Below are 27,327 nucleotides of genomic sequence, written 5' to 3'. Positions count from 1 at the left end.
TAGGACTGCAGGTGTTGAAGACATGGGGTGGATACTACAGTTAGCCACAAGGTCACCTTGGGCTGTGTGAAACCCTGCCCCTCGCCTCCCTTCCATCTGTAGGAAGGGTCGCTCAGGTACAAGGTAGAAGCCTAGTAAGTTGAATCTGCTTCCTACTACCTGTCTCCTTCCAGCATATAAAAGACTTCAATCCTAGTAAGGCCAACCTAAAGTATCCATCATGTGGAAGTTTCCAAAAGGCTGTTTGTACACCAGACTCCATCTCAGGCACAGATGTGCACTGAGCACCTACTGTGTGCTAGCACTGTTTCAGGGTCTTGAGATCCATCTGTGAGCAAAACTGACAATGTGCCTGTCCCCATGGAACATATTCAGTACTGGAGTGTGACAGACAAACCACATGAGAACAAAAGCAAATAGTAGGTTAAAAGATGAAGATGCTATGGAAAAATGGAGTTAGAAAAGGGAGATGGGGACTGAGGGGCCAGCAGTGGGCTGCTATTTTAAATAAAAGGGTCAGGGAAGACCTGATGGAGAAGGCTACAGCTGATCTCAGCTTGATCTTGCAAGCTGATGAGGGCTTGAGGACTGCAATGACTGAGGAAACAGTGTCCCAGGCTGCAGTACAGGGAGAGCCTAGGTAGAGGGGGTCGTGGCAGGTTCAAGAAAGGACACAGGCCTAGACTAGAAGAGAAAGGAAATCATACAGAGAGACTTATAGGTAACAGATAAAGCCAGATGGGGGAGGACTTCAAGGGACACAGTGGCACCGGGGGCCCCTAGGATCTCACTGAGTAGAAGAAGGCCACACTCTGCCTTCAGTGTGAAAGATCTCTGGCTGACACCAGAGATGGTCAGGCTACCAAGGGTGGGAGAGGAGGTGACCTGGAAGGGGCAGTGCAGCTGATTGAAACTAATACTGGGGAAGTTGGGCATCACACTGACCTGCTGACCCCACTACAAGCCAGGGCCCTTCAGGGCCAAAGCTGTGTGGAAATGCAGGGCTGATCCCTTCAGGCCACCCTCAGTCTTGTGGGGACAGGAGCTAGAAGATATGCCCTGACTTCTGTCTTTCAGAGACACACAGGTCTTGGTTGAACTGTGAGAACTTGAGCCCTACAGCAATGACCTTGAAAGTGTACCTTCCCTCCTGATGGTTGTCCCTCCATCCAGCCTGACTTTCCCTGTTGCCTCTCAACAGCTGCCTGGCCCCATCTCCCAAGAAACCACCTGTACGCTGGTCTCAGGTTCTGTTTTCAAGACATAGGTACAGGGGGAGATGGTGAGAAGTAGACAGATTTTGTATGCATTTGTGTACTGTGTCAATGTGATTTCTGGTGGATTAGATGTGGTGTAAAATAGGAGAATCAGGGATTACTCTAAGGATTTTGGCCTGAGTAACTAGGAGGATGGAGTTACTGTGAGGTAAGACAGCAGGGAAGACCATGGGTGGAGCAGGTTTGGGTAAGTCAAGAGTCTGGACTTGACATTTGTGCACTATTAATGGCATTGTAAAATTGTGTTGGTGCTATGTAAAACAGTATGGCAGTTGCCAAATTATTAAAAATAGAATTAGGGCATATATACATGAAAATGTCACAAGAAAACTCCCTGTATAGCTATCTTAAACAAACAAAAATGTCATTTTTTTTAAATCAGAGAACAGGAGGGCAGAACAGGTCCTATCTGAGGGACTGGTACCAGTAGGAGAGGAGAGGATGTGGGGAAAGGGAGTAGGAGGGTGAATATGGTGTGAATACTGTGTACACATGTATGTAAATGGAGAAATGAGACCTGCTGAAACTATTCCAGGAATAGGGGGAGGGGAGATAAAGGAGAATGATGGAGGGAATGAATTCAACTATGATAAATTTGGTATATTGTAAGAATGTTTGTAAATGTCACAACGTAAAATAATTAAATAATTAAAAATAAATAAATAAATAAGCAAACAAATAGAATTAGGGCTGGGAGGCATGGCTGAAGTAGAACACTTCCCTAGCAAGAGTCAGGATCTGAGTTCAAACTCCAGTACCACAAAAAACAAACAAACAAAAAGAGTGTCATTTAAAAATGAATAAATAAGCTGGTGTGGTGACTCTTGCCTATAATCCTAGCTACTCAGAAGGTTGAGCTCATGGGGCCACAGGGCAACAAGTTGGCTAGACCCCATTTCAACCAAAGCTGGATGTGTTGGATCTAAACTGCCTGGCTCTCTGCTTTCTTCAGCTCTTCATGAAGACTATCCTGGGCCAGTGAACAAGCCAGGATTCCTCCCCAAACTTCTATGAGATAGATTAGTTAATGAAAACCAAATTAATTTTATTTTATCTTCCACATATTCTACAATATATGTTATTTTTGTAATTAGAAAAGTTGCTATTTTTAAGTGTCAAGTTAATTTTGGAAACCATTCCCATATAAGTAGCTAACCCAAGGCCTAGTCGCTTGGACTTTGTCTTGATTGTTCTTGAGCTCCCCTGAAGATATGCAGGGGTGGAGGGAAGCAGGTGAGAATCTGGAATCAGAATGGGAGTTGTGACACTGACATCAGTACTTGGCTTTGACCAAGCTACTTGGTGCCCCTGAGCCTGTTTTCTTCCTCTGTAAAATGCAAATAATAATGGTTTTTATGAAAATTAAATGACAGCGTGCATATCAGTGCTCAGCAGAGGCCTGGCACACTGTCACCCTCTCATTTGGGCACACAAATGCATACCTAGCACTCTTGATGGCAGTGGGCCAGAGCAGGCCTTCTGTTCACGTGGCATTAAGGACAACTTACATGCAACAGAGTCACTTGTCCCTATTGGCCTGATTCCACCCTCCAGCCCCTGCAAACTCTAGAGTTTGCTCAGAGCCAAAGATAGATTTAACATCCTAAATATCATAGCATTGTCTTACTAGCAAAGTATTCCACAAAGGGACATGTTCAATAATGCTCATGCTGTTCTTACCAAAGAGGCTCTTGAAAGCTAATGTCAATTTCCAAAGTGCGACCCCAGGGCTGATGTGTCTACCCTTTGCTTTTATTTTCAAGGTGTCCTGAAATCACAAATCCCAATATTAACTTACCAAGGTGGATCAGTGAAAGATGCTCAGGCATTTCTGTGCAAAGATGGAGACCCCAAGTCACCTAGGTATGCATGTCCCATCCTGGGTTAAGTGCATGGTGGCAGAAAAGCCCACATCTTCCTCATACTGCCAACTAAGTTTGCACAGCCCAGCCCTTGAGAGATAACAAAGCCAGGAGCCCAGGAAGAGAGGGGTTCACTAACACATGAAGTGGGGGGTCTCACATTGTACAGGGGGGCTTCACAGAGCATCTCTGGAAATAGCAGGTCCATGCCAGCAGGGAGAGATGATATGGCGTCCTAATAGAGAGAGGAGATGGGAGAATTTTTAATCTAAAAAACTAAGGCTAGCAGTCTCTCTCAAACTGTGGGTCATGACTCATTAGAGTCATTAGAATGACAGCATTTCAATTGGGGTAACCGGCACCTCTGGAAAATAAGACAGAAATAACACTGTACAGCTTGAATAGCAATACTAAGTGCTCTCTCATGAAACTGTGTGCTTCTTACTGTGTGTCATAGTCAAACCGTTTGAAAACTACCTGCTTATTGTATGTAGGGATGTGTTCCTTGTAATACAGTGTTTCTTCCAATACAGTGTCTTGTACACTTTTTTGGCAACAACACACAGAGCACATTTTGCACTGCAAACCAGTACACACACAGGTGTAACTGGAACAGACGTTTCCAAAACAATATGACTCTCTAACATTGCAAGACACACACTAACTCTGTGTGCAGTGTGCTGTGATCTTTTCTGTTCTAGCTTGTTAAGTCCACTTTTCAAAAAATGCTGACCTGGTCCAACAAGTTTATTTCACAATCCAATAACAAATGGAATTTAAAAACACAGTGTTGTAGGCCTTGAGGGCATGGCTATATTACAGCTCCCAGAAGAATCTGGAGTCTGTGATAAAGATCCAGGGCCACCAGAGATCTGATAGGCTACCTAAAGCTTCAAAATGTGTGTAGCATCAGGAATATTGACATTCCCCAGAGATTACCAGGAAGGCATGTACTGGCTCCTGAGGGACAAACAAGGAAGGCCACTTGGTGGGACCTCAGGTGTCCTGTGTGTAATGTGGAGGGAGGTGAGAGGCATCTGCTGTGGGCAGAGGGGGGTCCTGCTGTCTTGGAGAAGACGAGTCAGTTCTCCCCTTGGAACACTGCCCACCATGGGTAAGTGGGTCCTTCTGAATTAAAAAGTCAGTACCCTTGCACAACACATCTCTGTAGTTCTCCCTCCAGAAACGAAGATGCTCTGGTCTCCTCCATGTGGGACTCTTGTTCTACCTGCCTTTTCTCCACAATGGAGGAGGCCTGTGCTCCACCAGGAGATTCAGAGCCCCAGCGGCTTCTCTGTTGATTCTGCTTCTCAGGGACTACCTCCTCCCATGGGCGTGCAGCATCTGGTGCAGTCTAAGACCACTTGGTGGCCCACCCTCTCAAGGGATAGGTGACATTCCACATTCTGCCACTACCAAAGGACCTGGATAGACATGAAGATTATTTTTTAAAATATTTATACAAAAAAAAATTCTGAGTTGAGTTCTTATTGTGGTAAAATACATATAGCATAGCATTTATTACTATTTTAACCATTTTTATTGGCTACCAGCATTTTGGAATTAAATACATTCATAATGTACAACCATCACCACAGCCATCTCCTAAACTCATCTCAAACTGAAACTTTACGTATCTAACACCTATTCCCATTCCCCTCTCCTCCCAACCCCTGGTAACCACCATTCTACTTTCTGATTCTATAGTACCTCACATAGGTGGAATTATATGATGTTTGTCTCTTCGTGACTGAGTTATTTCACTTAGCATAATGTTTTCAAGGTTCATCCATGTTGGAGCATGTGTCAGAATTTCCTGAATTTTTCAAGTTGAATGAAACACATTTGGTTTATCCATTCATCTATCAATGGGCACATGGGTTGCTTCCACTTTTTGCCTACTGTAAATAGTGCTGCTGGGAACACTTCAAGTTCCCACTCTCAATTCTTTTGGCTACATACCCAGAAGTAGAATTGATGAATCAAATGGGAATTCTTTTTTTTTATTCATATGTGCATACAATGTTTGGGTCATTTCTCCCCCCTTCCCCCACCCTCTCCCTTACCCCCCCCCCGCCCCCTCCCTCTTCCCCCCACCCCCTGGGAATTCTTTTTTTAAATATTTAAATATATTAAATATATATTTTAATATTTTAATGACCACACTGTTCCCTAGCAGAATTGAGATTTTTGAAAAACTCCATCATGGTGGGACCCAGAGAGATATACAATTTCATGTTCTCAAATTGGATCAGGACACTCTTCCTGCTAACTGAAGCACCCACAGCACCTACAGCTGACACTGGCTGAGCTTTAAGTAGATGCAGGCTCCATCTCCATGACAATCTCCTTATCGAACCTTTCTATGCAGTGTGAGATCTGGGCTTGACCATGTCAGATGCAGAAAATGAGGGTCAGAAAGCTAAGCAACTCCTCCAAGACCAGTGGCAGGACGACTTGTACGGGGGCTTAGGAGATGGAATTCCACAACCACATCCTGACCGACATACCGCCTGAGTCCCTTATTTCTCCATTTCTTTTTCTTTTTTTTTTTTTTTTTGGTGGTACTGGAGTTTGAACTCAGGGCCTCACACTCGCTAGGCAGGTGCTCTTACAGCTTGAGCCACTCCACAAGCCCTGTGTCCCTTATTTCTCTCTCTCTTTCTCTCTAAGGAAGTTCCTCTTATGTTCAAGTCTTTCATTTCTCTTTTAAGTCCTTTTCTGACTCTTTTGTGTCTATAAAGTGAACAAGAGTCTGGAAGGTGGTAGCGATGGGCCCATAGCCACACTCATCTCCTCTGGGGCTGGCTACTCTGCTGGATAAGGGGCACTGAGTGAGGCACCAGCAGTGTCCCATGGTCACTGTAGTAACCCAGACCATCAGCCTCCTGCTCTCATAGCCTCTCACTCTAACAAGGAAAATGTTACAGACCCCAATGCTGTTTCATAAAATGATGTGACCAACGAACCCCAGGAGAGGCCCTGCACAGAGTAGGTGTTTAGTCAAAGAAAGAACAAAGAGTTCTTCCCACAGACACACAAAGGCCAGACCCAGCAAAGCTGTCTCACTCTCCATAAAGACCTCCTGCGCTTGCTTCCTGGCAGATTTGACCACCTGGTGGCCATCGAGCGTGCTGGAAGGGCTGCCGATGGCAATTACTACAATGCAAGGAAGGTGAACATCAAGCATTTAGTAGACCCCATTGACGATCTTTTCCTTGCAGCACAGAAGATTCCTGGAATCTCATCAACTGGTGAGTGGGGAATTCAACAAGCCTATGTTAACGCTAAATGTCTTTTTTATTGACTATTAAACACAAGACAGGAAAGAGTTCCCCACTCCAAAGATGGCCTGGGCTTGTCACCATCAGTCTAGATGCTAATGACATTCCCATTTAGAAAGGCAACTTCCTTACAGCAGCAAGGGAAGTGACACTTCTAGAGCTTATTCTGCTGGCTTAACTCTGAAGTAATAAAACTAATAATGAACTATTTTGATCACATAGGATAGAATGTATCATGTACCATTTAATGAAACATGTTAATTTTTAAATATATCAAATGCTTGATGAGTGTCATATTACCATTGTTAATAGTATAATAATGTGATAATTTGTGTTTGTACAGAATGTTATAGTTTTCTAAGAGGTTTTGCATCCATTGTATTGTGAGTTAGGAGATTCCTGTGAGTTATAAAATCATATAGTCTAAATAAGGCCTGAAGAGGAGTTCTGAGGTTGCCTAGCTAATTGGTGTCACTAGTAAAATTAGGAGCACAGTCCAGACTCCCAGGGTCCTATGCAGTTTTGGAATTATACCTTTTATGAAGTTCTAATGGTTCAGTATAACCCCCAAGGAGAAGCAGCAACCTGCTCTGGGGGTAGATCTCAGGCCCTAGGATAATTAAGGGCTGTCTGTGTTCTGTGTTATTTGTTCTCTCCATACAAACACTTCAAAGTATTTCCCAGACCCATTAGTCCCCTTTGGCGTTTGAGGTTTGTAGGAGACAATGAAAACCTTTTGGGCTGATTAGAAAGTTTCTGCAAATCGCTGGCCTTTCCCAGAAGAGGCGGTAGGTGTGGCATGCACAGTGAAGTTGGCTTGGTTGGTTTTGCACGACCTGTTGCTCTGGGCTGGGCAGGCAGAGGACCCAAGGCCTGTGGGGAGGCATTTCTGGGATAGAGAAGGAAAGGGTCTCTAAGTCCAAAGGTGCAATCAGCAATCAGGACCTCAGGAGCTACTAAATCATCCTCCTTCCCTCATGAATGAAGGCCAATCTGTACTATGGCACCTCCAAGATCCTGAGGACGCTGGTGGAGCTGGCTGTTCTTGGCTTTGAACTACCCCTTTAGTGGACCCTCAAACACTTCCAGGTGGTGTATTATTTCCCAGAGTTCAATGGGCTGTCACTGATCTAGAAAACTGTTCTGAAACGTTAAAGCGACAGAGGCCAATAGGAGAAGGGGACCAGGAACTACAGAAAAGGTTAGTTCGAGAAGAATTAGGACTGGGGCATAGCTCAAGTGGGATAGCACTTGCCTAGCAGGCATGAGGCTCTGAGTTCAATCCCCAGTACCACCAAAAGAGAAGAATTAATTTAGACGGTTAACACACATGTACAGGAAAGCAATGCAAGTCAACTCCCTGTATAGCTATCCTTATCTCAACCAGCAAAAACCCTTGGTCCTTCCTATTATTGCTTATACTCTCTTCAACAAAATTAGAGATAAAGGCAAAATAGTTTCTGCCTGGTAGCAAGGGGGTGGGGGGAGTGGTAGGGGGCAGGGGGATAAGGAAAGGGGTGAGGGAAGGGGGGAGAAATGACCCAAACATTGTTAGAACATATGAATAAAGAAAAATTTTAAAAAGAAAAAATAAAGAAAGAAAGAAAAGAAAACTGTTCTGAGAAAAATCAGCAGGGTGTGAAAGGGAGACATTTGATATATCATCCCATTCAGTAAGTGGGAGCCACTCAAGAGGAGTTCCTGTCACCATACCCTAATCTCCAGTGGGTCTGGCACCACCACCAAGAGGCTACAGAAAGGTGACCCAATAAGGGACATGCCTACACTCTGGTGAGTTCCAAACTTGAACTTATTTCCAACTAGAGAAGTTCCTAGTGAAGGGGAACATCTCTTGCTTGTCAGAAACTATATCCAGAGGCAACCACTGGGGCCACAAGGCACATGTAGAGGGGTTGCCTTGCCTTACCCCCATTTTGCCCCAATTCTGTGTACTGACTCAGTTTCCCTTCCCTTCAGGGGTTGGTGATGGAGGCAATGAGCTTGGGATGGGCAAAGTCAAGAAGGCCATTAAGAGACACATACGAAACGGGGATGTCATTGCCTGCGATGTGGAGGCTGACTTTGCTGTAATTGCTGGTGAGTACTTGCATACCTGCCCCCTGGGGAAAGAGTCTGATCAGGTGTGCTAGTCACTTTTTTGTCACTGTGACAAATACTTGAGGGAAACAACTTTAAAAAAGAAAGGATATATTTGGGCCATGGTGTCTGGGGTTACAGTCCATGGTGGGTTGGCTCTACTGTTAGCAGGCCTGTGGTGAGGCAGAGCATCATGGTAGAAAAGATGCATATTTCACAGTGGCCAGGAAGCAGAGAGAGGAAGAGAGTACACATCTTCCTGGCAGGCTGCTTCTTCAGCTCTTGGTCCATCTGGGCCCCACACTATTGAATGGTACCACCCACATTTAGGGTGGGTCTTCCCCCTTGGTTGCTGTCTACCATGTCAGTCATCTCTAGAAATACTTTCACAGATACACCTAGAAGAGTGATTTACTTGTCTCCCAGGCATTTTGTTTGTTGTTTGTTTGTTTGGTCTTTTCTTTTTTTGGTGTTAGGGATCAAACCCAGGGCCTCATGCATGCCAGGCAAACATTCTACCACTGAGCTACATCCCAGCTCTCCCAGGCATTTCTTAATCCAATCAAACTGATAGTCAAGATAACCATCACACCAAGGCAGAAGCTTTTCTTCTCTGTCAGAAAATCCAAGAAGACACCAGAGCAGGGAAGAGGCCTGGTTCTCAGCCTCTGACTTCTCATTCAGCCATTCAGCAAACATTTTTGTGTGCCAGGCATTGTTCTGTGTGCTATAGTGGTGACAACCTGCTCCATAGAACTTCCACTCTAGAGTTAGAAGATAAATAAGCCTTAACAAATAAGTGTACCAGGCTTCTGGCCCTGGGAGCTGCCATGCACCTCTGTGGTGACATTTGACTTTCGCAGAGGTTATTCATTTCAATACCCCCACCCCCAGGACAGAACATGCAGGAATTGTAAAATTTTCAGATGTAAATTGGGCAACCCTAAACATGACTCTTCCACTGAAAACCTACCCTATGCACATTAAATGAGTATACCAGATTGTATGGCAATATGAGCTATGGGGGCAATAGAAGAGATAGATGAGAGAAAATGACATGTCAACCATTTTGCATCAATGGTCAGGGAGGCCTCTGCTTTCATCTGTGCCTATAGCATGGCAGACAGGAAGACAGGGCAAGGGACAGGCTTCCCACCTCTCCTTTCACTAGCTTCTGCCTTGGGTTACCCTGCCCCTACTGCTATTTATTAGTGCCTTAGGACCAACCTTTCCTGTGTCCAGGTCCTTCAAGGCCTGGCTTGCCTTGGCCTCACCACAAGTTTCAGGAAAACTGACAGATACCTGAGAAAGGATCTCCCTCTTCATGATCAGAATTAGTCTAGGGTAGAGCAACTCACCTTCACATATACACACATACCTGAGAGCCAATCTAGGGCAGGAAAACCTGAACTATGATATGAAATAACTGATGGACATTCAGTGTGGACATGCTTGAGAGTTAAAACCTCCAAGGGACCCAGTCACACAAAACCCCCATTCTTTTGTGAGTTTTTCTTCTGGGAGCTCAATCAGGGTCTCACAGTAAATACAGAGGAAAATCCCCCTCCTCTTTAGGGCAGGAAAAAGGGGAAATGGAACTATTTTGAAATAAACCAGAGCATCCTGTTCTTCTTCACAATATCTGAGGAGCTATTTTACCACAGGAGAAACTATTTTACCACAACCTCTTGGGGTTTTTTCAGTCTAACCTGTTGAGAGAAAGGAAATACTCCAACGTAACTTAGCCTTCTGTCCTACCTAAGGGGATGTGGACATAACTGAGACCCTCTGGTGATGCCCACAGTCAAGGGGTGCAGGCTCACTGAAATGGTCTGAACTCATGCAGGTGTTTAATCTCCAAAGTCTTAGCAGAAACCTTGTGTTAATGCATTAAGAGGATGGAAATTGCCAGGCATGGGGCCAGCCTGGGCTATGTAGCAAGACTAGTCTCAAAAAAACAATCAAAAATAAAGGAGAAGGGAAACTTAATCCAACTGTGATATTTTAGGTGGGGCCTTCAAGAAATGATTACATTTGACTAGGTCATTAGAGTAGAGCCCCTATAATTGAATCCTGGTGAGTTTTTAAGGAGAGGGAGAGAGACCACACACAGAGATGCATAACACATACACACACATACTCGTGCAAGGACATGATGCAGCTATGGGTCATTGGAGAAGTGGGAGCTCACTACAGCTTGCACCATCCTGTTTGGATTTCCAGACTGCAAAACCATGAGCCAAAGAGACTTATCTCTTTTCTTTATAAAGTAGCCTGCCTTGAGTATTTCATTATAGTAATGAAATGATGACTAATATACTCACTGAAAGACTAATACCTATTCATAAGACTCTAGAACCTTTTCCCTCCTCCCACATCTTACCCTCACATTACCAAAGGCCCTTTTATTGTAGGGTTTTTTTTTTTTTTTTGCGGCATTGGAGCTTGAACTCAGGGCCTATACCTTGAGCCACTCCACCGGCCCTTTTTTGTGATGGGTTTTTTTGAGACAGGGTCTCACAAACTATTTGTCCAGGCTGGCTCCAAACTGAAATCCTCCTGATCTGTGCCTCCTGAGTAGCTAAGATTACAGGGGTGAGTCACGAGTGCCCAGCTATTGCAGATATTTTTAACCAAGTATGTTATGTCCTCCTTTCAACAAAAATTACAAAGTAGCCATGCTCCAGTAGTTCATACCTGTAATCCTAGCCAGCTACGTTGGAGGATGAAATCAGGAAGATCATAGTTTGAGTACACTTTGGGCAAAAAGTTTCCAAGATCCCATCTCAACCAGTAATGGGTGTGGTGGCTCATGCCTGCCATTCCAGCTACTTGGAGGCTGAGATTGGGAAGATTGCAGTTTTAGAGCAGTCTGGACAAAAAAGTTCATGAGACTCCATATCAAGAGAAAAAAGATAGGTGAAGTGGTATAGGCATGTCATACCAGCTACAGTGGGAAGTATAAAATAAGGGATCACAGTTCAGACTGGCCTGGGAAAAAAGTGAAACCTTATTTCCAAAATAACCAGAGCAAAAAGGGCCACAGGTATAGCGCCAGCAACAAAGTGCCTGCTTAGCAAGTGCAAAGCCCCGAGTTCAAACACCTTAACACCAAAAAAAAAAAAAAAAAAATTCTAAGATACACAAAGTCACAAAAATGCGGTTTGGAGTCTGAGCAAGCATCAGAACCAGAGTTAACATAATGTTGGAATGTTCAAACCAGAAAAAAATGTTAAAGTATGGTTAATATGCTAAAGAATTTAATAGAAAAAGTAGACATCATGCAAAAACAGATGGATAGTGCAAGCAAAGAGATAAAAATTCTAAGAATCAAAAAGAAATGAGGAGGAAACAGGAGGATAGTGAGTAGGAAGCTACCCCAGGCAAACATAGACCCTTTCTGAAAAAACAAACAAAAGGCTGGGAGATGGCTTAACTGGTAGAACATTTGCCTAACATGCCTGAAGCCCTGGGTTCAATCTCCAGTATTGCAAAAAAAAAAAAGGCAGAGATCTGTAATACCATAATAGAAATGAAGAATGCCTTGGTGGGCTCATTAGTAGACTAAGCACAGCTGAGAAAAGAATGTCTAAGCTTGAGGTTATGGCAATAGAAACCCCCGAAACTGAAAAGCAAAGGGAAACAAAAAAGACTAAAACAAAAGAAATAGAATAAAATATCCAAGAACTGTGTGACAACTACAAAAGGTATAGCCTATGCTAATGGGGATACCAGAGGAAGAAAGAGAGAAACAAAAGCAATGTTTGAAGCAGTAAGACCAAACCATACATCCAGGAAGCTCAGTGAACAATAACCAGGATAAATGCAAAAAAAAAAAAAACCCCAAAAAACTACACCTGGGCATATCTTAGTCAGATTTCAGTCAACCAAAGATAAAGGAAAAATCTTAAAAGAAGCCAGAGGGGAAAACCACCTTACTTACAGAGAGCAAAGGTAAGAACTACAGTTGACTTTTCAGAAACCATGCAAACAAGAAGAGTAGAATGAACTATTTAAAATGTAGAGACATTAAAACCAACTTAAAATTCTGTAGCCTGTGAAATTTCCTTCAAAAGCAAAGGAGAGACAAAGACTTTCTCAGACAAACAAACTAAGGACATTTGTTGCCAGTAGACCTGTCTTGCAAAGAATGTTAAAAGAAGTTCTTCAGAGAAAAAAAAAATTTTACAGCTCAGAAACTTGGATCTGCATAGAGAAAGGAAGAGCATCAGTGCATAAAATAAGCAAAAGTAAAATAAAACTTTTATGTTTTTGATTCTTGATAATAAGATAATTGTTCAAAATAATGACAACAATGTATTCCACTATATATGCTATGAGTATGTATGTATATATGTATACATATACATGTATGTGTGTGTGTGTATATATATAGATGTGAGATGAAGGATGGCAGTGACACGAGGGATGGGAGGGAGGAATGAGGAATATTTTGTTATTATAAAGTGCTTGTGCTACCCATGAAGTGTGGTATAGAGCTTTTTGAAGGTGAACTTGGATTGATTATTACATTAGTCAGACTTTTCATCACTGTGAAATAGCCAAGAGACAGTTTAAAGGAGGAGAGATTGGTTTTAGCTCATGGTTTCAGAGGTTTTAGTCCCTGGTCATCTGGCTCCATTATTTCTGGTCTATAGTGAGGCAGAACATCATGAAGTAGGGCTTATTAGAGCAGAATTGCTCACCTCCTGACAACCAGAAAGCAGAGAAAAGAGAAGGGAAGGGCCCAGGACAAGACACAGCCCCAAGTACATTTCTCCAGCTAGACCCCACCAACTAAAGTTTCCAGAGCCTCTCAAAATAGTGCCAACATCTGGGGACCAAGCCTTCCATACGTGAGCCTATGGGGGACACTTCAAATTCAAACCTTAACAATTGTGAATATGTACTGGAAAGTCTAGGGAAACCGCTAAGAAAACTATAGAAAACAGTATGGAGGGTCATCAAAAAAAACCTAAAAATAGAACTACCATATAATCCAGCAGTACCACTCCTAGGGATATATCCTAAGGAATGTAAGTCAGTTATGATAAAGACAATTGCACACCCATGTTTATTGCAGCATTATTCACAATAGCCAAGCTATGAAAATATCCCAGATACCCTACAACTGATGAATGGATTAAGAAAATGTGATCTATCTATGTATCTATATCTATATCTATCTATCCAATGGAACTTTATTCAGCCATAAAGAAGAATGAAATTTTGTCATTTGCAAGTTTATGGATGGAAGTGGAGAACATCAACTTAAGTGAAGTCACCCAGGCTCAGAAAGACAAAGCTTGCGTGTTTTCTCTCATATGTGGAAGATAGCTCCAATACAATCATTATCATATATACATATATATAAATATATACAGAGCATGTTTCCAAAAGTGGGACTGTTACAGGAGACTAAGAGGGGAGGAAAAGAAGAAAAAATTATAGAGAGTGAACAATAATGAAATACATCTCATCTGTGTAGGAACAAGTCACAACAAAATACACCAAAAACTGTTGAACAATACAGGGTAGGTGGAAAAGAATGAGAAAGAGTGTGGAGGGGGCTAGACTGGTTTAAGCACAATATATTTACGGTAAAATACCAAGACAAAATCCCCACTGAACAATAAATGGATACTTAAACAGTGAAGGTCATGTAAAACAGCTCATGTTAAGAGGAGGGCACTAGCAGGTGAGTGGGAGGAGAGGATAAATGAAGAAGGTAAAGGAGAGCCAGACACCAGTGGCTCACACCTGAATCCTAGCTACTTGGGATACAGAGATCAGGAGGATCACAGTTCAAGGCCAGCCCAGGCAAATAGTTCTTGAGACCCTATCTCAAAAATACCCAACACAAAAAAGGGCTGGTGGAGTGGCTCAAATGGTAAGGTGTCTGCCTAGCAAGTCTGAGGCCCTGAGTTCAAGCCTCAGTGTTGCCAAAAAAAAAGGTAAAGGAGGGTGAATATGATTGATGTACTTTCTATACAGGTATGTATATGGAACATTGAAACCTGCTGGAGTCACTTTAAGAAGTGGAATGCAGTAGGAGAGAGAATAATAGAGGGGATGAATCAAATTAGGGTATAATACATGTATATATGAAAATGTCACAATGAAACCTCCCGTATAACTATCATATACTAATAAAAATGTGTTTTAAAATATTAGAGCAGAAATCAATGAAATTAAAAATATGAACCCAATGGAGGACATCAACAAAACCAAAAGCTGCTTCTTTGAAAGAGGCTCAATCAAATGGATAAACCTCCAGTCAGTCACCAAAAAAAGAAGAGAGAAAAGACACAAATTACTAATACCAACCTACAAAGTTTGAGACCCTGAGTTTAATCCCTAGTACTGGAAAGGAAAAAAAGAATTACTAATATCAGAAATGAAAGAAGGGACATCCCTGTAGATCCTGTGGACATTGAAAGGCTCATGGAGGAATATCATGAACAGCTACATGCATACAGATCTGGTGACCTAGATGGAATGCACCCACTTCTTACAGACAGACTGCCAAAACGCCTACAAAAAGCAATAATCTGAATAGACCTAAAAGAAATTGAATCAATAATTAACAACCTTTCAAAACAGAAAATACTAGGCTCCAGCTGGGTCCCCTGGTGAATTCTAAAATATTTAAAGAAGAAAATATACCAGTTCTCTACAATCTCTTCCAGAAGATAGAAGCAGAAGGAATACTTTCTAATTCATGTGTGAACCCAACTACCCTAACACCAAAACCAGACAAAGAAAAGAAACTACAGATCAGTATCTTTCATGAACATGGATGCAAAAAGCCTCAACAAAGTATTGATAACTGAATCAAAAAAAGAATACAAGTAACTCACTGACCAAGTGAGATTTATCCCAGATGTGAAAGGCTGGTTCAACATCTAAAAATGCATCAATGAAATCCATCACATCAATAAAGAAGAAAAATCACATAATCAGATCAGTAGATATAGAAAAAGCATGTTTAAAAACCTAGCTGGGCATGAATGCATTATACCTGTAATTCCAGCTTTCAGAAAGCGAAGGCAAGAGAATCTTGAGTTCAAGGCCATCCTGGGCTACATAGTAAGACTCCATCTTAAAAAAAAAAAATCCAATAAAAACTCTCAGCAAATTAGAAATAGAGGGGAACTTCCTCAACTTTGCAAAGAATGTCAACAAAAATCCCTACAGCTAATATATGGAACTTAGTGATGAGAACTAGTTTTCTATTGAGCAAGAATGTCCCCTCTAACCTGCTTTTCAACATTGTACTTAAATCCTAGCTAGCGCAATAGGACAAGAAGAGGAAAGAAAAAGTATACGGATGGAGAAGAAAGAAATAAAATTGTATTTGCAGATGACATGATCATCTATATAGAAAATTCAAAAGAATAGACCAAAAAACCTCTTACAACTAATGAATGATTATAACAAGGTTGTAGGATGCAAAGTTAGTACATGAAGTCAATCACTTTCCAATATACCAGCAAAGAACAGTGGAATTGGAAATTAAAAACACATTGTCACTTATATTAACACCCCCCAAATGAAATACTTAGGTACAAAGCTAACAACATATATATATATATATATATATAATATATATAATATATGTAACATATATATAATATATAACATATATATGTGTAACATATATAATATATAACATATATATATATAATATGTACCATCTATTAGAGGTAACATACAATACTTTTGATGAAGGATATCAAAGAAAAACTAAATAAATGGAGAGATATTCCATGTTCATGGATAAGAAGACTTGATATTGTCAAGATGTCAGTTATTGATCTATAAATTCCATGCAATATCAACAACGCAAGTCCCAGCAAGTTATTTCATGGATACCAACAAACTTATTTTAAAGTTTATATGGAGAGACAAAAGATCTAGAATAGCCAACTTAATATTGAAAAAGAACAGGATCAGAGGACTGATACTACCTGACTATGGACTTTCTATAATGCTACAGTAATCAAGGCACTGTGGTGTTGGTGAAAGAATAGTTTTTTTATTTTATTTTATTATTCATATGTGCATACAAGGCTTGGGTCATTTCTCCCCCCTGCCCCCACCCCCTCCCTTACCACCCACTCCGCCCCCTCCCTCTCCCCCTACCCCCTCAATACCCAGCAGAAACTATTTTGCCCTTATCTCTAATTTTGTTGAAGAGAGAGTATAAGCAATAATAGGAAGGAACAAGGGTTTTTGCTGGTTGAGATAAGGATAGCTATACAGGGAGTTGACTCACATTGATTTCCTGTGCGTGGGTGTTACCTTCTAGGTTAATTCTTTTTGATCTAACCTTTTCTCTAGTACCTGTTCCCCTTTTCCTATTGGCCTCAGTTGCTTTTAAGGTATTTGCTTTAGTTTCTCTGCGTTAAGGGCAACAAATGCTAGCTAATTTTTCAGGTGTCTTACCTATCCTCACCCCTCCCTTGTGTGCTCTCGCTTTTATCATGTGCTCAAAGTCCAATCCCCTTGTTGTGTTTGCCCTTGATCTAATGTCCCACATATGAGGGAGAACATACGATTTTTGGTCTTTTGGGCCAGGCTAACCTCACTCAGAATGATGTTCTCCAATTCCATCCATTTACCAGCGAATGATAACACTTCGTTCTTCTTCGTGGCTGCATAAAATTCTATTGTGTATAGATATCACATTTTCTTAATCCATTCATCGGTGGTGGGGCATCTTGGCTGTTTCCATAACTTGGCTATTGTGAATAGTGCCGCAATAAACATGGGTGTGCAGGTGCCTCTGGAGTAACCTGTGTCACAGTCTTTTGGGTATATCCCCAAGAGTGGTATTGCTGGATTAAATGGTAGATCAATGTCTAGCTTTTTAAGTAGCCTCCAAATTTTTTTCCAGAGTGGTTGTACTAGTTTACATTCCCACCAACAGTGTAAGAGGGTTCCTTTTTCCCCGCATCCGGTGAAAGAATAGTTATAAAAGACTGCAGGAGCTGATCTAGGTAAGGCAAGGCATTGATAGCAGGGCCACAGAGTGTGAACAGTCAATCAAAGCAATTTACTCTTTCCCATTGAATGGAAAAGATGCCATTGATGACAAAAATTAACATTATTTAGTGTCTCACTAAGAAAGGAAAATGCCCAACGACAACTGTAAGATATGACTATAAGACATTTGTCAATTTTAAAGAGTAAGTGTAGCAAAAACACATCTTAGAATCAGTGAAATATGGTATTATTATCAGGTGTCTTCAGCCCCCCAGATTTTGCTGGAGGCCTTATATGGTCACGCACATGATGTTGTACTCACAGGGGTTTTATTTGTATGTTTATATAAAATGCCCCCCACTGCCTCCACTCCTCCTCTAGCAAGATTCTACCCAGACTATCAGGCCCACATTAAATGACTCTTTTTCTGTGGATCTTTCCTGACCAGTCAGAATTAGAGGCCCCTCTTCAAAGCTCCCATAATCCTTTGTGAACGTCTCCTTGACAGATTGCCCCACGCTGTGGCCAGCTCTACCTCTGTGTCAGGAGCTTCTCTCTTTTCTGATGTTCCAGCACCTAAAGTTTAGCAGGCCCCTCATTAAACTTTCTTCAGCAGAATAGAGAACCCCAGCAGGTATCGAAGAGGAGCCATGAGATGGTTCCCACACTGGGGAATAAACCCTGAGGGACTGGGTGACAGAGCAGGAAGGGACTTCTAAGGCTGATTTAGGGGTGATCTTTGAGCACATGAAGGGGTGATGCAACATGTCATAATGGACCACTCCCTATAACCCTGGAAGATAAACTTCTGTGTAGCCTGAGGGATTCAGGTCAGCCATTGTTAGAGTTGCTTAATGTGGGGAGTTCTGGAATGGGTTCCAAGGGTTAGTGTCCAAATCTTTTATTCTGGTGGTTTATTGTCCAGTGTATCACTGAAAAGGCTTCAAGAACTGGTTCTCAAACTTTAGCTTGAATCAGACTCAACTGAAGGGCTCACCAAAACCTGCTTGCTCCGCTCCTCTCCTGCTGAGTTTCTCATTTGGTTGTCTGGGCTGGAGCTCAGGTGAACCTGGAGTTCCCAGGTGATCCTGGTGCCTGTGGTCTGGGACTGTGCTTTGGGATGAGATCTGCTGTCCAGAGGCAGGTTGATGGACCATATAAGCATTACAATTCTATGACAGAATCTTTATTTTTGGTGCTCTAGGTGTTTCTAACTGGGGAGGCTACGCCTTGGCCTGTGCACTATACATCCTGAACTCATGTGAGGTCCATGGCCGCTATCTGAGGAAGGCAATTGGGCCCTCCAGAGCTCTTGGAGAACAGAACTGGACTCAGGCCCTGCCATCCATCACTAAGGTAACACACCCTGGCAGGCCATTGGTACAGAAGCAACTTTCTTGCTGGGTGAGGTATAAGTAGGCCAGCTGTGCCTCACCATAAGCCCAGGGCAAGCACCCTGCTGCTGGTGGTCAGAAGCCAGAGGCAGAGCTGGCGTTGAGGCAAGGTCTCCCAGCTTCCCTGGGCCTGAGGATAGGGACAGACAATCCTTTGACCTAATACTGATCCTAAGTCATATTTAAGACCTATTGTGAATTATCTTTTACCTTTCAGTTTGACTTTAGACAATATGCATAACCCATCTCAGCCCCAGTTTCTTTATTTGTAAAACTGGGAAACTCAGCTAAAGGCCTGACCCATGCAAGACACCTTCTGGATAGTGGTCAGTGGGTGTCCTTATCATCCCCTCCAAGGAGTTGACAACCCAGCAAGTACCTCTGGGGTGTGGCAAGTACTAAGGCTTAAGGGCATGTAGGGTGGCAATCCACCAGATAGGAGGGGACATCACAGTTGAGAAGAATTAGAACAAAGGCACTGCTTTAAGGACAGCTCAGTGCTGGTTTGATGAGATTGCTCCTAGATGGAGGACTATAGGCAGTGGTGTGATAGAAGTCAGAGGAGGGCTTCTGAGCTCAGGAACCACAAGCAGGGAGTCCAAGAGACCCCTGAAACAGTTTCCAAAATTATTCCTATATATGAGTTTTTCTGGGCAAGGACCCAAGGTTTTGTCCAATTGTCCTAGTTGGCTGGAGCCATCAAGAAACACTGGGAAGAGGGAGACCATGTTAGCCAGAACCAGAGCCATGACTTCCTCACAGAGGATTCTACCTGAGAGGTACTAAGGAGCTCTGCAGGGCTTTGGAAAGTGAAGGAATCAGAACCCACTGTGGCTTTGTCCAAGCTCCACAGAGTAAATGACCTGAAGACCTGTGTGCAGCTCCAGGTGTGTCCTATAGCCCAGGACAGAGGGATGTCATCAGCACACACACATCTAACACATACCTAACTCATGTGAACTCAGATATGTAGATAGGAGCCATAACCAGCCCTGAATATTGGTGTTGGCAATCCTGTCCCCAGGCCAAGCTGGATTGTCCACCCAGCTTGCTTCCACAGCCCTCCATGGGGCTGTCCTCGCCCCTTCCCTGCAACATTATTTCCAGACTCAAGCCCACCTCCTTTCTGCAGGGGTGGGACCTATCCCACCTGGAGGAACAGCTGGTAGACCAGATTTAGGGACCCAGAGGACCAGTCTGACTTCCATGGAAAATTTGCCAGGGTAATTTGGACCTTGGAAATTGGGGCCAAGGCCCAATCAGGTATGACCTGTGAGCCAGCAGAAGGGCAGGGAACATGGAGAGACAGACCGTGGAGGGTGCTGGTTCACACACTGAATAGCTTTCTGGGAGCAGAGGATAGACAACCTCTCAGCCCAAGAGACAAAAGCAGGCCAAAGGCAGAGGTTGCAGGAGCAGATGGCTGGCCCAGCACCATTCCCAGCCTGTCTGAAACAACCTCATGCACCTGTCTTACACATCTGGCTCCACTTTCCTGGCTTGGCCCCCAAAAGGCATAAATTAGTACATGTTAAAAGCAAATACCTGGAGGTCAGCTACCAGGTCTTTTATCTGCTTTTCCAGCAACCAGCAGAGGGAAACCCAGTGCTGGGTGCTGGGTAAGTCCTTGCTAAGTCAATGAATGAAGTACTTATGGGAGCCAAGCTTCCCAAATTCTAGAAGCATCTGTCATCTGAGGGGCTTGTTAAATGCACAGTGCTGACCCTGCCCTCGGGTTTCCTGATTCAGGGGATCTGGGGTGGTCAGAGAACCTGGATCCTGACAAGTTCCCAGGTGTTGTGTACGCTGCTTCTCTGGGACCACACTTGGAGACCCACTGGGTTGGTTTCCAAGCTGTGGAAGAGGAACGCACTCCTAGGAGCAGCAAAATTCCTGGGTGTTGAACCTGGAGGACAAAAGCTAAAATGGGATCAGCGTTTGTAACAAGTCCCGCAGCCAACCATGGAGCTGAAGCCCTGGAGTCCCTCATTTCTGACCAGCCTCCACATCAAAAGCCCCTCACTGCCTCTTTTCTTTCTTTCATGCTGTATTGTGCCCTCTCTGTTCCCTTTTTTCCTCTTGCCTATCTCTCCTTCTCTAGTTATATGTCTCTTTCTCCTTCCTGCCTCCCATCTGTTTAATTTGGACCTCTCCCTTGGTTATTATTGTCCCTTCTACCAAGGATGGAGTTGGGACTGGGGCTCTGGGTGAGCAGGAGGAGGGGGTGCCAACTCACCACTCAGTGAAGAGGCAGAGCTGAGATTGGAATCCTGGCCTCTTTTATCCAGACTCTGGGCATTTTGGGGGTGACTCAGAAGTTTCTGAGCTCCTGGTAATGCCAAGGGGGCTAAGGGAAGGGTGTGCATGGTGAGGGGGTGTCAGACAGCTGTAAAGACATTTTCAGGGAGAAATGGTCTTTCCTAGAGGGGCCCAGAGGGATTTCTGTGCTGTGTTTACACTTCCTGGATCTGAACTGGAAAAAAACATTCAGGAGCCGCCTCCCACATGATTCCTGATTCACTCAAACACAAAAGCATAAAACTTGCCCAGCAAATCTGCCTAGCCCCACACTCATCCTCTAGGGATGGAAAATTTTTTCACATTTATATAAGCCCAATCCTTCATAAATATATTAACAATGCACCATCCTTATGCAGGAAACAGAAGGGCATATTTTTAAGGAAAAGCAGAAGCACATGTGCTGAGCCCCTGGGGGTATGGCAGGCTCAGGGTTACTCTGAAAAACAACGAGGATTCAGATGTGGCATCCGGGGAGGGAATTTAGGGACCACAATAGAGTGACAGGAGCCAGGTTGGAAGTCTCTCTATGTTTCCTAGTCTGCTTTAAACTCCCGGGGTCAAGCAATCCTCCTGCCTCAGCCTCCTGAGTGGCTGGCACTCCCAGCCACTCCCAGGTATGCCCGGATTCCCAACCCACTTAGAAAGCAGCATTTCCCATAAATATCAGCCTACCATGCTCCAGTGTGAATTCATAGCAGCCATTCACGCTCAGCCTCAAAAGCTCTTTCCCTATCCACACTGGATCAAGCCCTAAACCTTGTCCTCACTTCGGTCCTCTTTCCCCCTCCCTTGCCCCACTGTCTGTCTCAACCCGGATAGAACAGCAGCCTGTAGGCTCTGCTCCAGCTGCTTCTACCCTCAGCTCTTAAAGGCTGAGCACCAGTCAATTCCTAACCTGTTTACTGATCACATGACTCTAAGGGCCCCAAGCCCCTCCCTGGGTCCCAGAATGCTAAGGGCAGGCAATGTGCTGAGAGGAAATGTCTCCATGGTCCCAGATGCATTGCCCCATAAAGAGAGGATATGACCAATGCAAGAGAAGTGGGAGAATAGAGCCCAAACAAAGGCTGGAAAATACCATTCTAGGCTGGGCAGGCTGCTGACAAAGAGCTTGTGTGGGAAAGTATAATTGCACTTGGGCCTCCCACCTGCAATGCAGGGGAACATGACCTTCATCCCCAGGACAGAATGGGAATGCAGGCTCTTGGGCCAATTGCAAAGTGACAGTTTCCAGGTGACATTTACTAACACGTTCCCCATTACTTTGAAGTTTTCAGTGAGTGTCCCAAGGCCCCTCGCTTGCTCATTCCTACTCTCTCACTGCCTCTGACCCTAGTTACCCTGGGTCTCAGTCAATGCAGGCTGCCATAACAAGACTCAGGAGCTTAAATCCCAGACACTTAGTCCCCAGAGTTCTAGAAGCAGGGACATCCAGGTCAAGGTGCTAACAGGTTCAGTTTCCTGTTGGGAGCTCTCTTCCTGGCTCGCCGATGGCTGCCCTCTCACTGTGTCCTAGTATAGTAGTCCTTGTGTAGAGCACTCCGATCCCTCTTCTTAGAAGAACACTAACTACATCATGGGAACCCCGACCTCATGACCTCATCTCAACCTTAGTACCTCCCAAAGACCCAATTTCAAATGCCATCACAGTGAGGGTTAGGGATTCAACACATGAATTTGGGGGAGCACAAATTCGTAAGTCCATAATGCTTTTCCTCCATAAAGTCTTCCCTGGGCCACCCTGATAAACTGGTTTGGTGTCTTTGCTCTATCCCCCTTGCCATGACCCCCATGTACTGTGACTGCCTGGTCACTCATCTAAACTGAGAATCCCCTGGAGACAGGGACCCTGTCACACTCACCCTGTATCCCTAGGTCAGGGCCTGGCACAGCTGGTGCTCAATAAAACTGATGGATGCTGATGCAAATGAGCGAATGCTGGCTTAGGAAGATGACAGCGTTCTCACCTGCCCTGATTTCCTGTTCTAGATTCCTTTGGTTCCTTCTTGTCACCTCCTGCCTTTGTCTGTGGAGGAGTGAAAAGGAGTATGTATTTGGCTTTGTCTCTTTCTGTTTGAGACCCATCTTCCTTAGAGGGAGCTTAGTGTTCCACCAGGTACAGACACATTAGTGACTTAGGCAAGTGGTTCTTTGTGACCTTGTTTTGGAAGGAGATTGAAAGAGTGGGGACCAAACCTTTTTTTCTTTTCTTTTCATTAACCAGCAAGTTAGTCAAAGCAAGAAAGCTTTTGAGCTCAGAGGCTCAGCCTTCCCACCAGCCTTATTTTGTGAGAACCTACTGTATGTCAAGGGCCAGGCTTTACTTCTAGTATCTCAACCCTCACAACAGCACTATTACTCCAATCATCAGAAACATCCCGATTTTATAGATGAGGACCTGAGGCCCAGAGAGGTTAAGATACCTGCCAGCAAAGACTCACATCAGGACTAGAGATGTGGCTCAAGCAGTAGAGTGCCTGCCTTGTAAGCACAAAGCCCTAAGTTCAAACCCTAGTCCTACAAAAAAAAAAAAAAAGGGCCCACATCAGATCTGTCTGATCCCAAAACCGCTCTGCCTGCTGGGCCCTGAACTCTGCTCCCTCTAGGAGTTCCCATATCCATTCAGGGAATTACTTAGAGGGTTTCAGCAGCAGTATTTAGCACATGGCCCACAGAAGCTAATGGTGAAGTCTCAGGGCATGGGGCCACTGGCAGATCATTCAGAGCTGGGCAAGGGCAGGGTTGTCAGGAAGAATGAATCTTTGGTGTGTGAATCCATCACATGAAGGTAAGCACCTAAAGAAACAGCCAACCTGTTCAACCAGAGGCTTCTGAGGTGGGTTTGGGGGCCAGCAAGGCATGATGTAGGACCTATTTTTCATGATGATTCTTCCAGTGGGTTAGTATTTTTAACCAAAATTTTATTTTTTAAAAAGAGACACATTGAGCCAAAGGCTTTTTCCACTTATAGATGTGAACATTTCTTTCCTTTCCCTCCTGCTCCACAACTCCTACCTTTGCCTTATTTTTTGTTTTTTCCAGGAAGAAAAAATGTTGGGTATCTTGGTACAACACAAAGTCCGGAGTGGAGTCTCAGGCATCGTGGGCATGGAGGTGGATGGGATGCCCTTCCACGGTGTCCACACCAAGATGATCCAGAAGCTGCTGGACATCAGCACAGAACATGTGTGAACAACTGTGTTACATGTATGAGAAGTTCTTACCCACTGGCCAAGCCTGCATCGAGGCAGGAATTCCCCCAAGAAACCCCAGCTTCTCCCCACAACAACTTTGCAGGTTAACACTGACCCTAGGTGAGCAACTAACTGTCCACTGGTCTGGGAAGCCCCATGCCCACTTCCTGTAAGGAAACAGTGCCCATGATGTGGGCATGGGATATTTCTTTGGGGCTTCAAGTTTGGCTTTTGTTCCTGTGCTCTAGAGGCACTGTTTCAGCATTCCTTCACCCTTGCTTTTCTGGCCACCCATGTGGTCTGCTCTGAGAATGTCCTTGCCCATCACTTACAAGGACACCATGAACAATTAACTGCTAGGCAGAGCAAGAGAATAGGCATCACCAAGGCCATGACCAACCCCAAGGGGGTAATTAAGAAAGGGTAGAGTGCACACGTGTGGACACATACGTATTTACAAAGCTTTGGGACTTTGTGGAAGGTTTGCTCACTACCACCACCAAAATATTTAGACCTTTGAAATGCTTTCTTTCTCAAGTAGCATTTTGTTTACTTAAGCACAAGATCCCTCCTCCAGTCATCACTTCCCCTTTGCTCCTCACCTCCTTCTACCCTCCTCCCCCTCCCCTTCCCCATGTGCTTGCCTCCCACCCCAAGCCAGACACATGAGAGAACAGCTGTATGCACCCCTAGAGCTCAAGGGAGGGTAGGGCCCGTTCAGAGTTGTCACAGAGTCCTGGAAACTTTAGTCAGCTCACCCTGAGCCCTTTTACAACCTCCCACTGCACATTTTCCAGCAAAAACAGAAACTGAGCCACTGACCACATCCCATTACACACTCCCCTCTTACATCAGAATAACGTGTGGTACTTTCTGAGTGGTTGCTGATTCGTCCCGACAGGGTTATTTGGTTCCTGCACTAGGGCTCCCCCAGTGTTCCTTGAAACTACTTAATTTCATTTACTTAAACGTCTATTTTGATTCATTAAGGGTCAATCATTGTGAAGAAGGGATGCATGGTACAGAACACTCTAGATTGTACATGCCAGTAAAAAATAAGTATACAGTAAAGTGGTTCTGTGGTTAACTTCTAATTCTTCCTACATGGGGGCATGATGAAGCCCTAGGCAGAAATAGCTGGGTAGAGTCTCTGTCATAGCTCCCTTTGTCACTTTGGTGGAGGTTTCCACCTGGGGTCCATGTGCATGCTGGTGTGACATCCAGTGAAACACCGGAAAGGAGCAGCCAGACCTCCACCTGTGCCTCACAGCTCAGTGAGCCCACCTCAGCTCAACAACTTCACTAGCCAGGTTTGCTCAGGTTACAATTTCTGTCCCTGTTTTGGGACTACAGAGTTCCATGTTTTGGGACATTTTTGAAATCTTGATGACCACAAGAGAGAAGCCATCACTATGGAAAAGCTGCCAGCATTCTTCTGACTTGTGTTTTGGGGGAAGATGCTGCATGGGCCTTTGGTTTTGCAATAGTAATAACAGAATTCTGTTCCAACGTGGAGCAGTCTGAGGCATAATCATGTAATACGTCACCATCACTGTGGGCAGAAATGTATAGGGAGATGACTAACCTGTTTGGGAAAGAGGATAAGACCCAGCTGAGTCCAGACAAAACTGAGAATAGGGGTCTTAGACTCTGGACGGGGCACTCAAAGGCTGACTGCAGAGAGGCAATCCTGGGTCACTGTAGCAGGGGCCAAGGTGCAAGGGAGGGTTGGGGACCCCTTAGCAATCTAGCCAAAGGACTACTGAAGCTCCTCTTTACAGGATCCAGTTTTAAAGCTTTTTTCATTCCATACTATGATTCCTGCTCAAACCCTTAGTAAAGTTTTACTCAAATTTGTCCTAGCTTTGTCTGTGCTTGGGGGAAGGGCCTGTGTGAATGTATGATGACATAGTGAGTGTGGCTACAGCCTGGAGAAGCTGAGGACAGGGTGATAAGAGGTGCGCTATAAGGAATGGTGTGGTTGCTAGGGTGAGAGATGGGCCTGGTGGCAACCAGAATGGATTCTCAGAACATATGAGCAACTGTGGGCATTTCCAGTAATGTCATGGGGAGGGAGTCCTGGTACAGGGAACATACCAGGCTCTGTAGGTATTCAAGGACAAGGTGGGAACCTTGGCACATTGAAATAGTGCATTCTACACAGACCTTACCATTGGTGGGACATGAAGGTAAGTGAGCCAGTTAAAGGGGTCAATGTCTTCTGGCCCAGTGCTACCCTGTTACTCAGATGGGAAGGGCATTCCTCTGAGGTCATTTCCTGCCTCCCATTGCATGAGCATTGCAAGGACTCTGCTAACCGACAGCCGCAACCTGGTCCAGCCCATTGCATTTGCTACTTCCTGCCCATGACAGGTGGCTTCTGCTGACTCCACCATGGAATTTAATGCTTTCTAGGTAGTATGGGGAAGATGTTGCTTACTAGCAATTAGCATAAACTTCCTCAGTGATGTTATATACATGCTAGAAGCAAAGAAACAGAGAGGAAAATGGTCCTTTTCTCCTCAGGGACAGATGAGGTCCACTTCAGATCCAGGCTTTATGTTTGAAGAAATGGATTTTGTTCATATGAAGATACAGGAAGGTGAGAGCCTAAAATCTGTTATGTGGAGGTGGCTTGAAGAGCTATCTGTTAGAGACTGTCAGATGCTCACCAATTCTGCCTTCTCTTCTTGTATGCCTAGGAAAACTACATTTCCCAGCATACCTTTCAGTTAGGTTGGGACCATGTGACTAACATCTGGCCAATGGAGTGTGAGTAACAGTGATACCAAGCACTTCCAGACTTAGCCATATACCCCTGTTGTGGAATTCTCTTTGTGCTGCTTTCCCTACCTGTGTAGATGGTTAGGGAAGACTCCAAGATGGAACCTGTTTATGGAAGGACACTGAATCATTGCCATCACTTTGGG

General features: G+C 44.1%; 1 protein-coding gene across 6 annotated transcripts in view; it reads left to right on the top strand.

Annotated features, from left to right (window-relative positions):
• Dglucy (D-glutamate cyclase) overlaps nt 1-26,659 on the top strand; it is a 118,680-nt gene extending 92,021 nt beyond the window's left edge. For 3 of the 6 annotated variants that reach the window (XM_074067320.1, XM_020184233.2, XM_074067319.1), the window contains 5 exons: nt 3,041-3,140; nt 6,245-6,393; nt 8,401-8,520; nt 18,713-18,864; nt 24,246-26,649. In XM_074067320.1, the coding sequence (XP_073923421.1) occupies nt 3,041-3,140; nt 6,245-6,393; nt 8,401-8,520; nt 18,713-18,864; nt 24,246-24,395 (671 nt within the window). In that variant the 3' untranslated portion in view covers nt 24,396-26,649. Of the gene's footprint in view, nt 1-3,040; nt 3,141-6,244; nt 6,394-8,400; nt 8,521-18,712; nt 18,865-24,245 lie in introns of all 6 variants that reach the window. The other 3 variants (XM_074067323.1, XM_074067322.1, XM_074067321.1) reach the window with 2 other exon arrangements.
• The last annotated feature ends 668 nt before the right edge of the window (nt 26,660-27,327 follow it).

Source organism: Castor canadensis, chromosome 3 (assembly GCF_047511655.1).
Source record: "Castor canadensis chromosome 3, mCasCan1.hap1v2, whole genome shotgun sequence".
NCBI classification, from domain to species: domain Eukaryota; kingdom Metazoa; phylum Chordata; class Mammalia; order Rodentia; family Castoridae; genus Castor; species Castor canadensis.
Note: the sequence above shows the minus strand (reverse complement) of the source record. Positions and strands in the feature narration are given on the sequence as shown.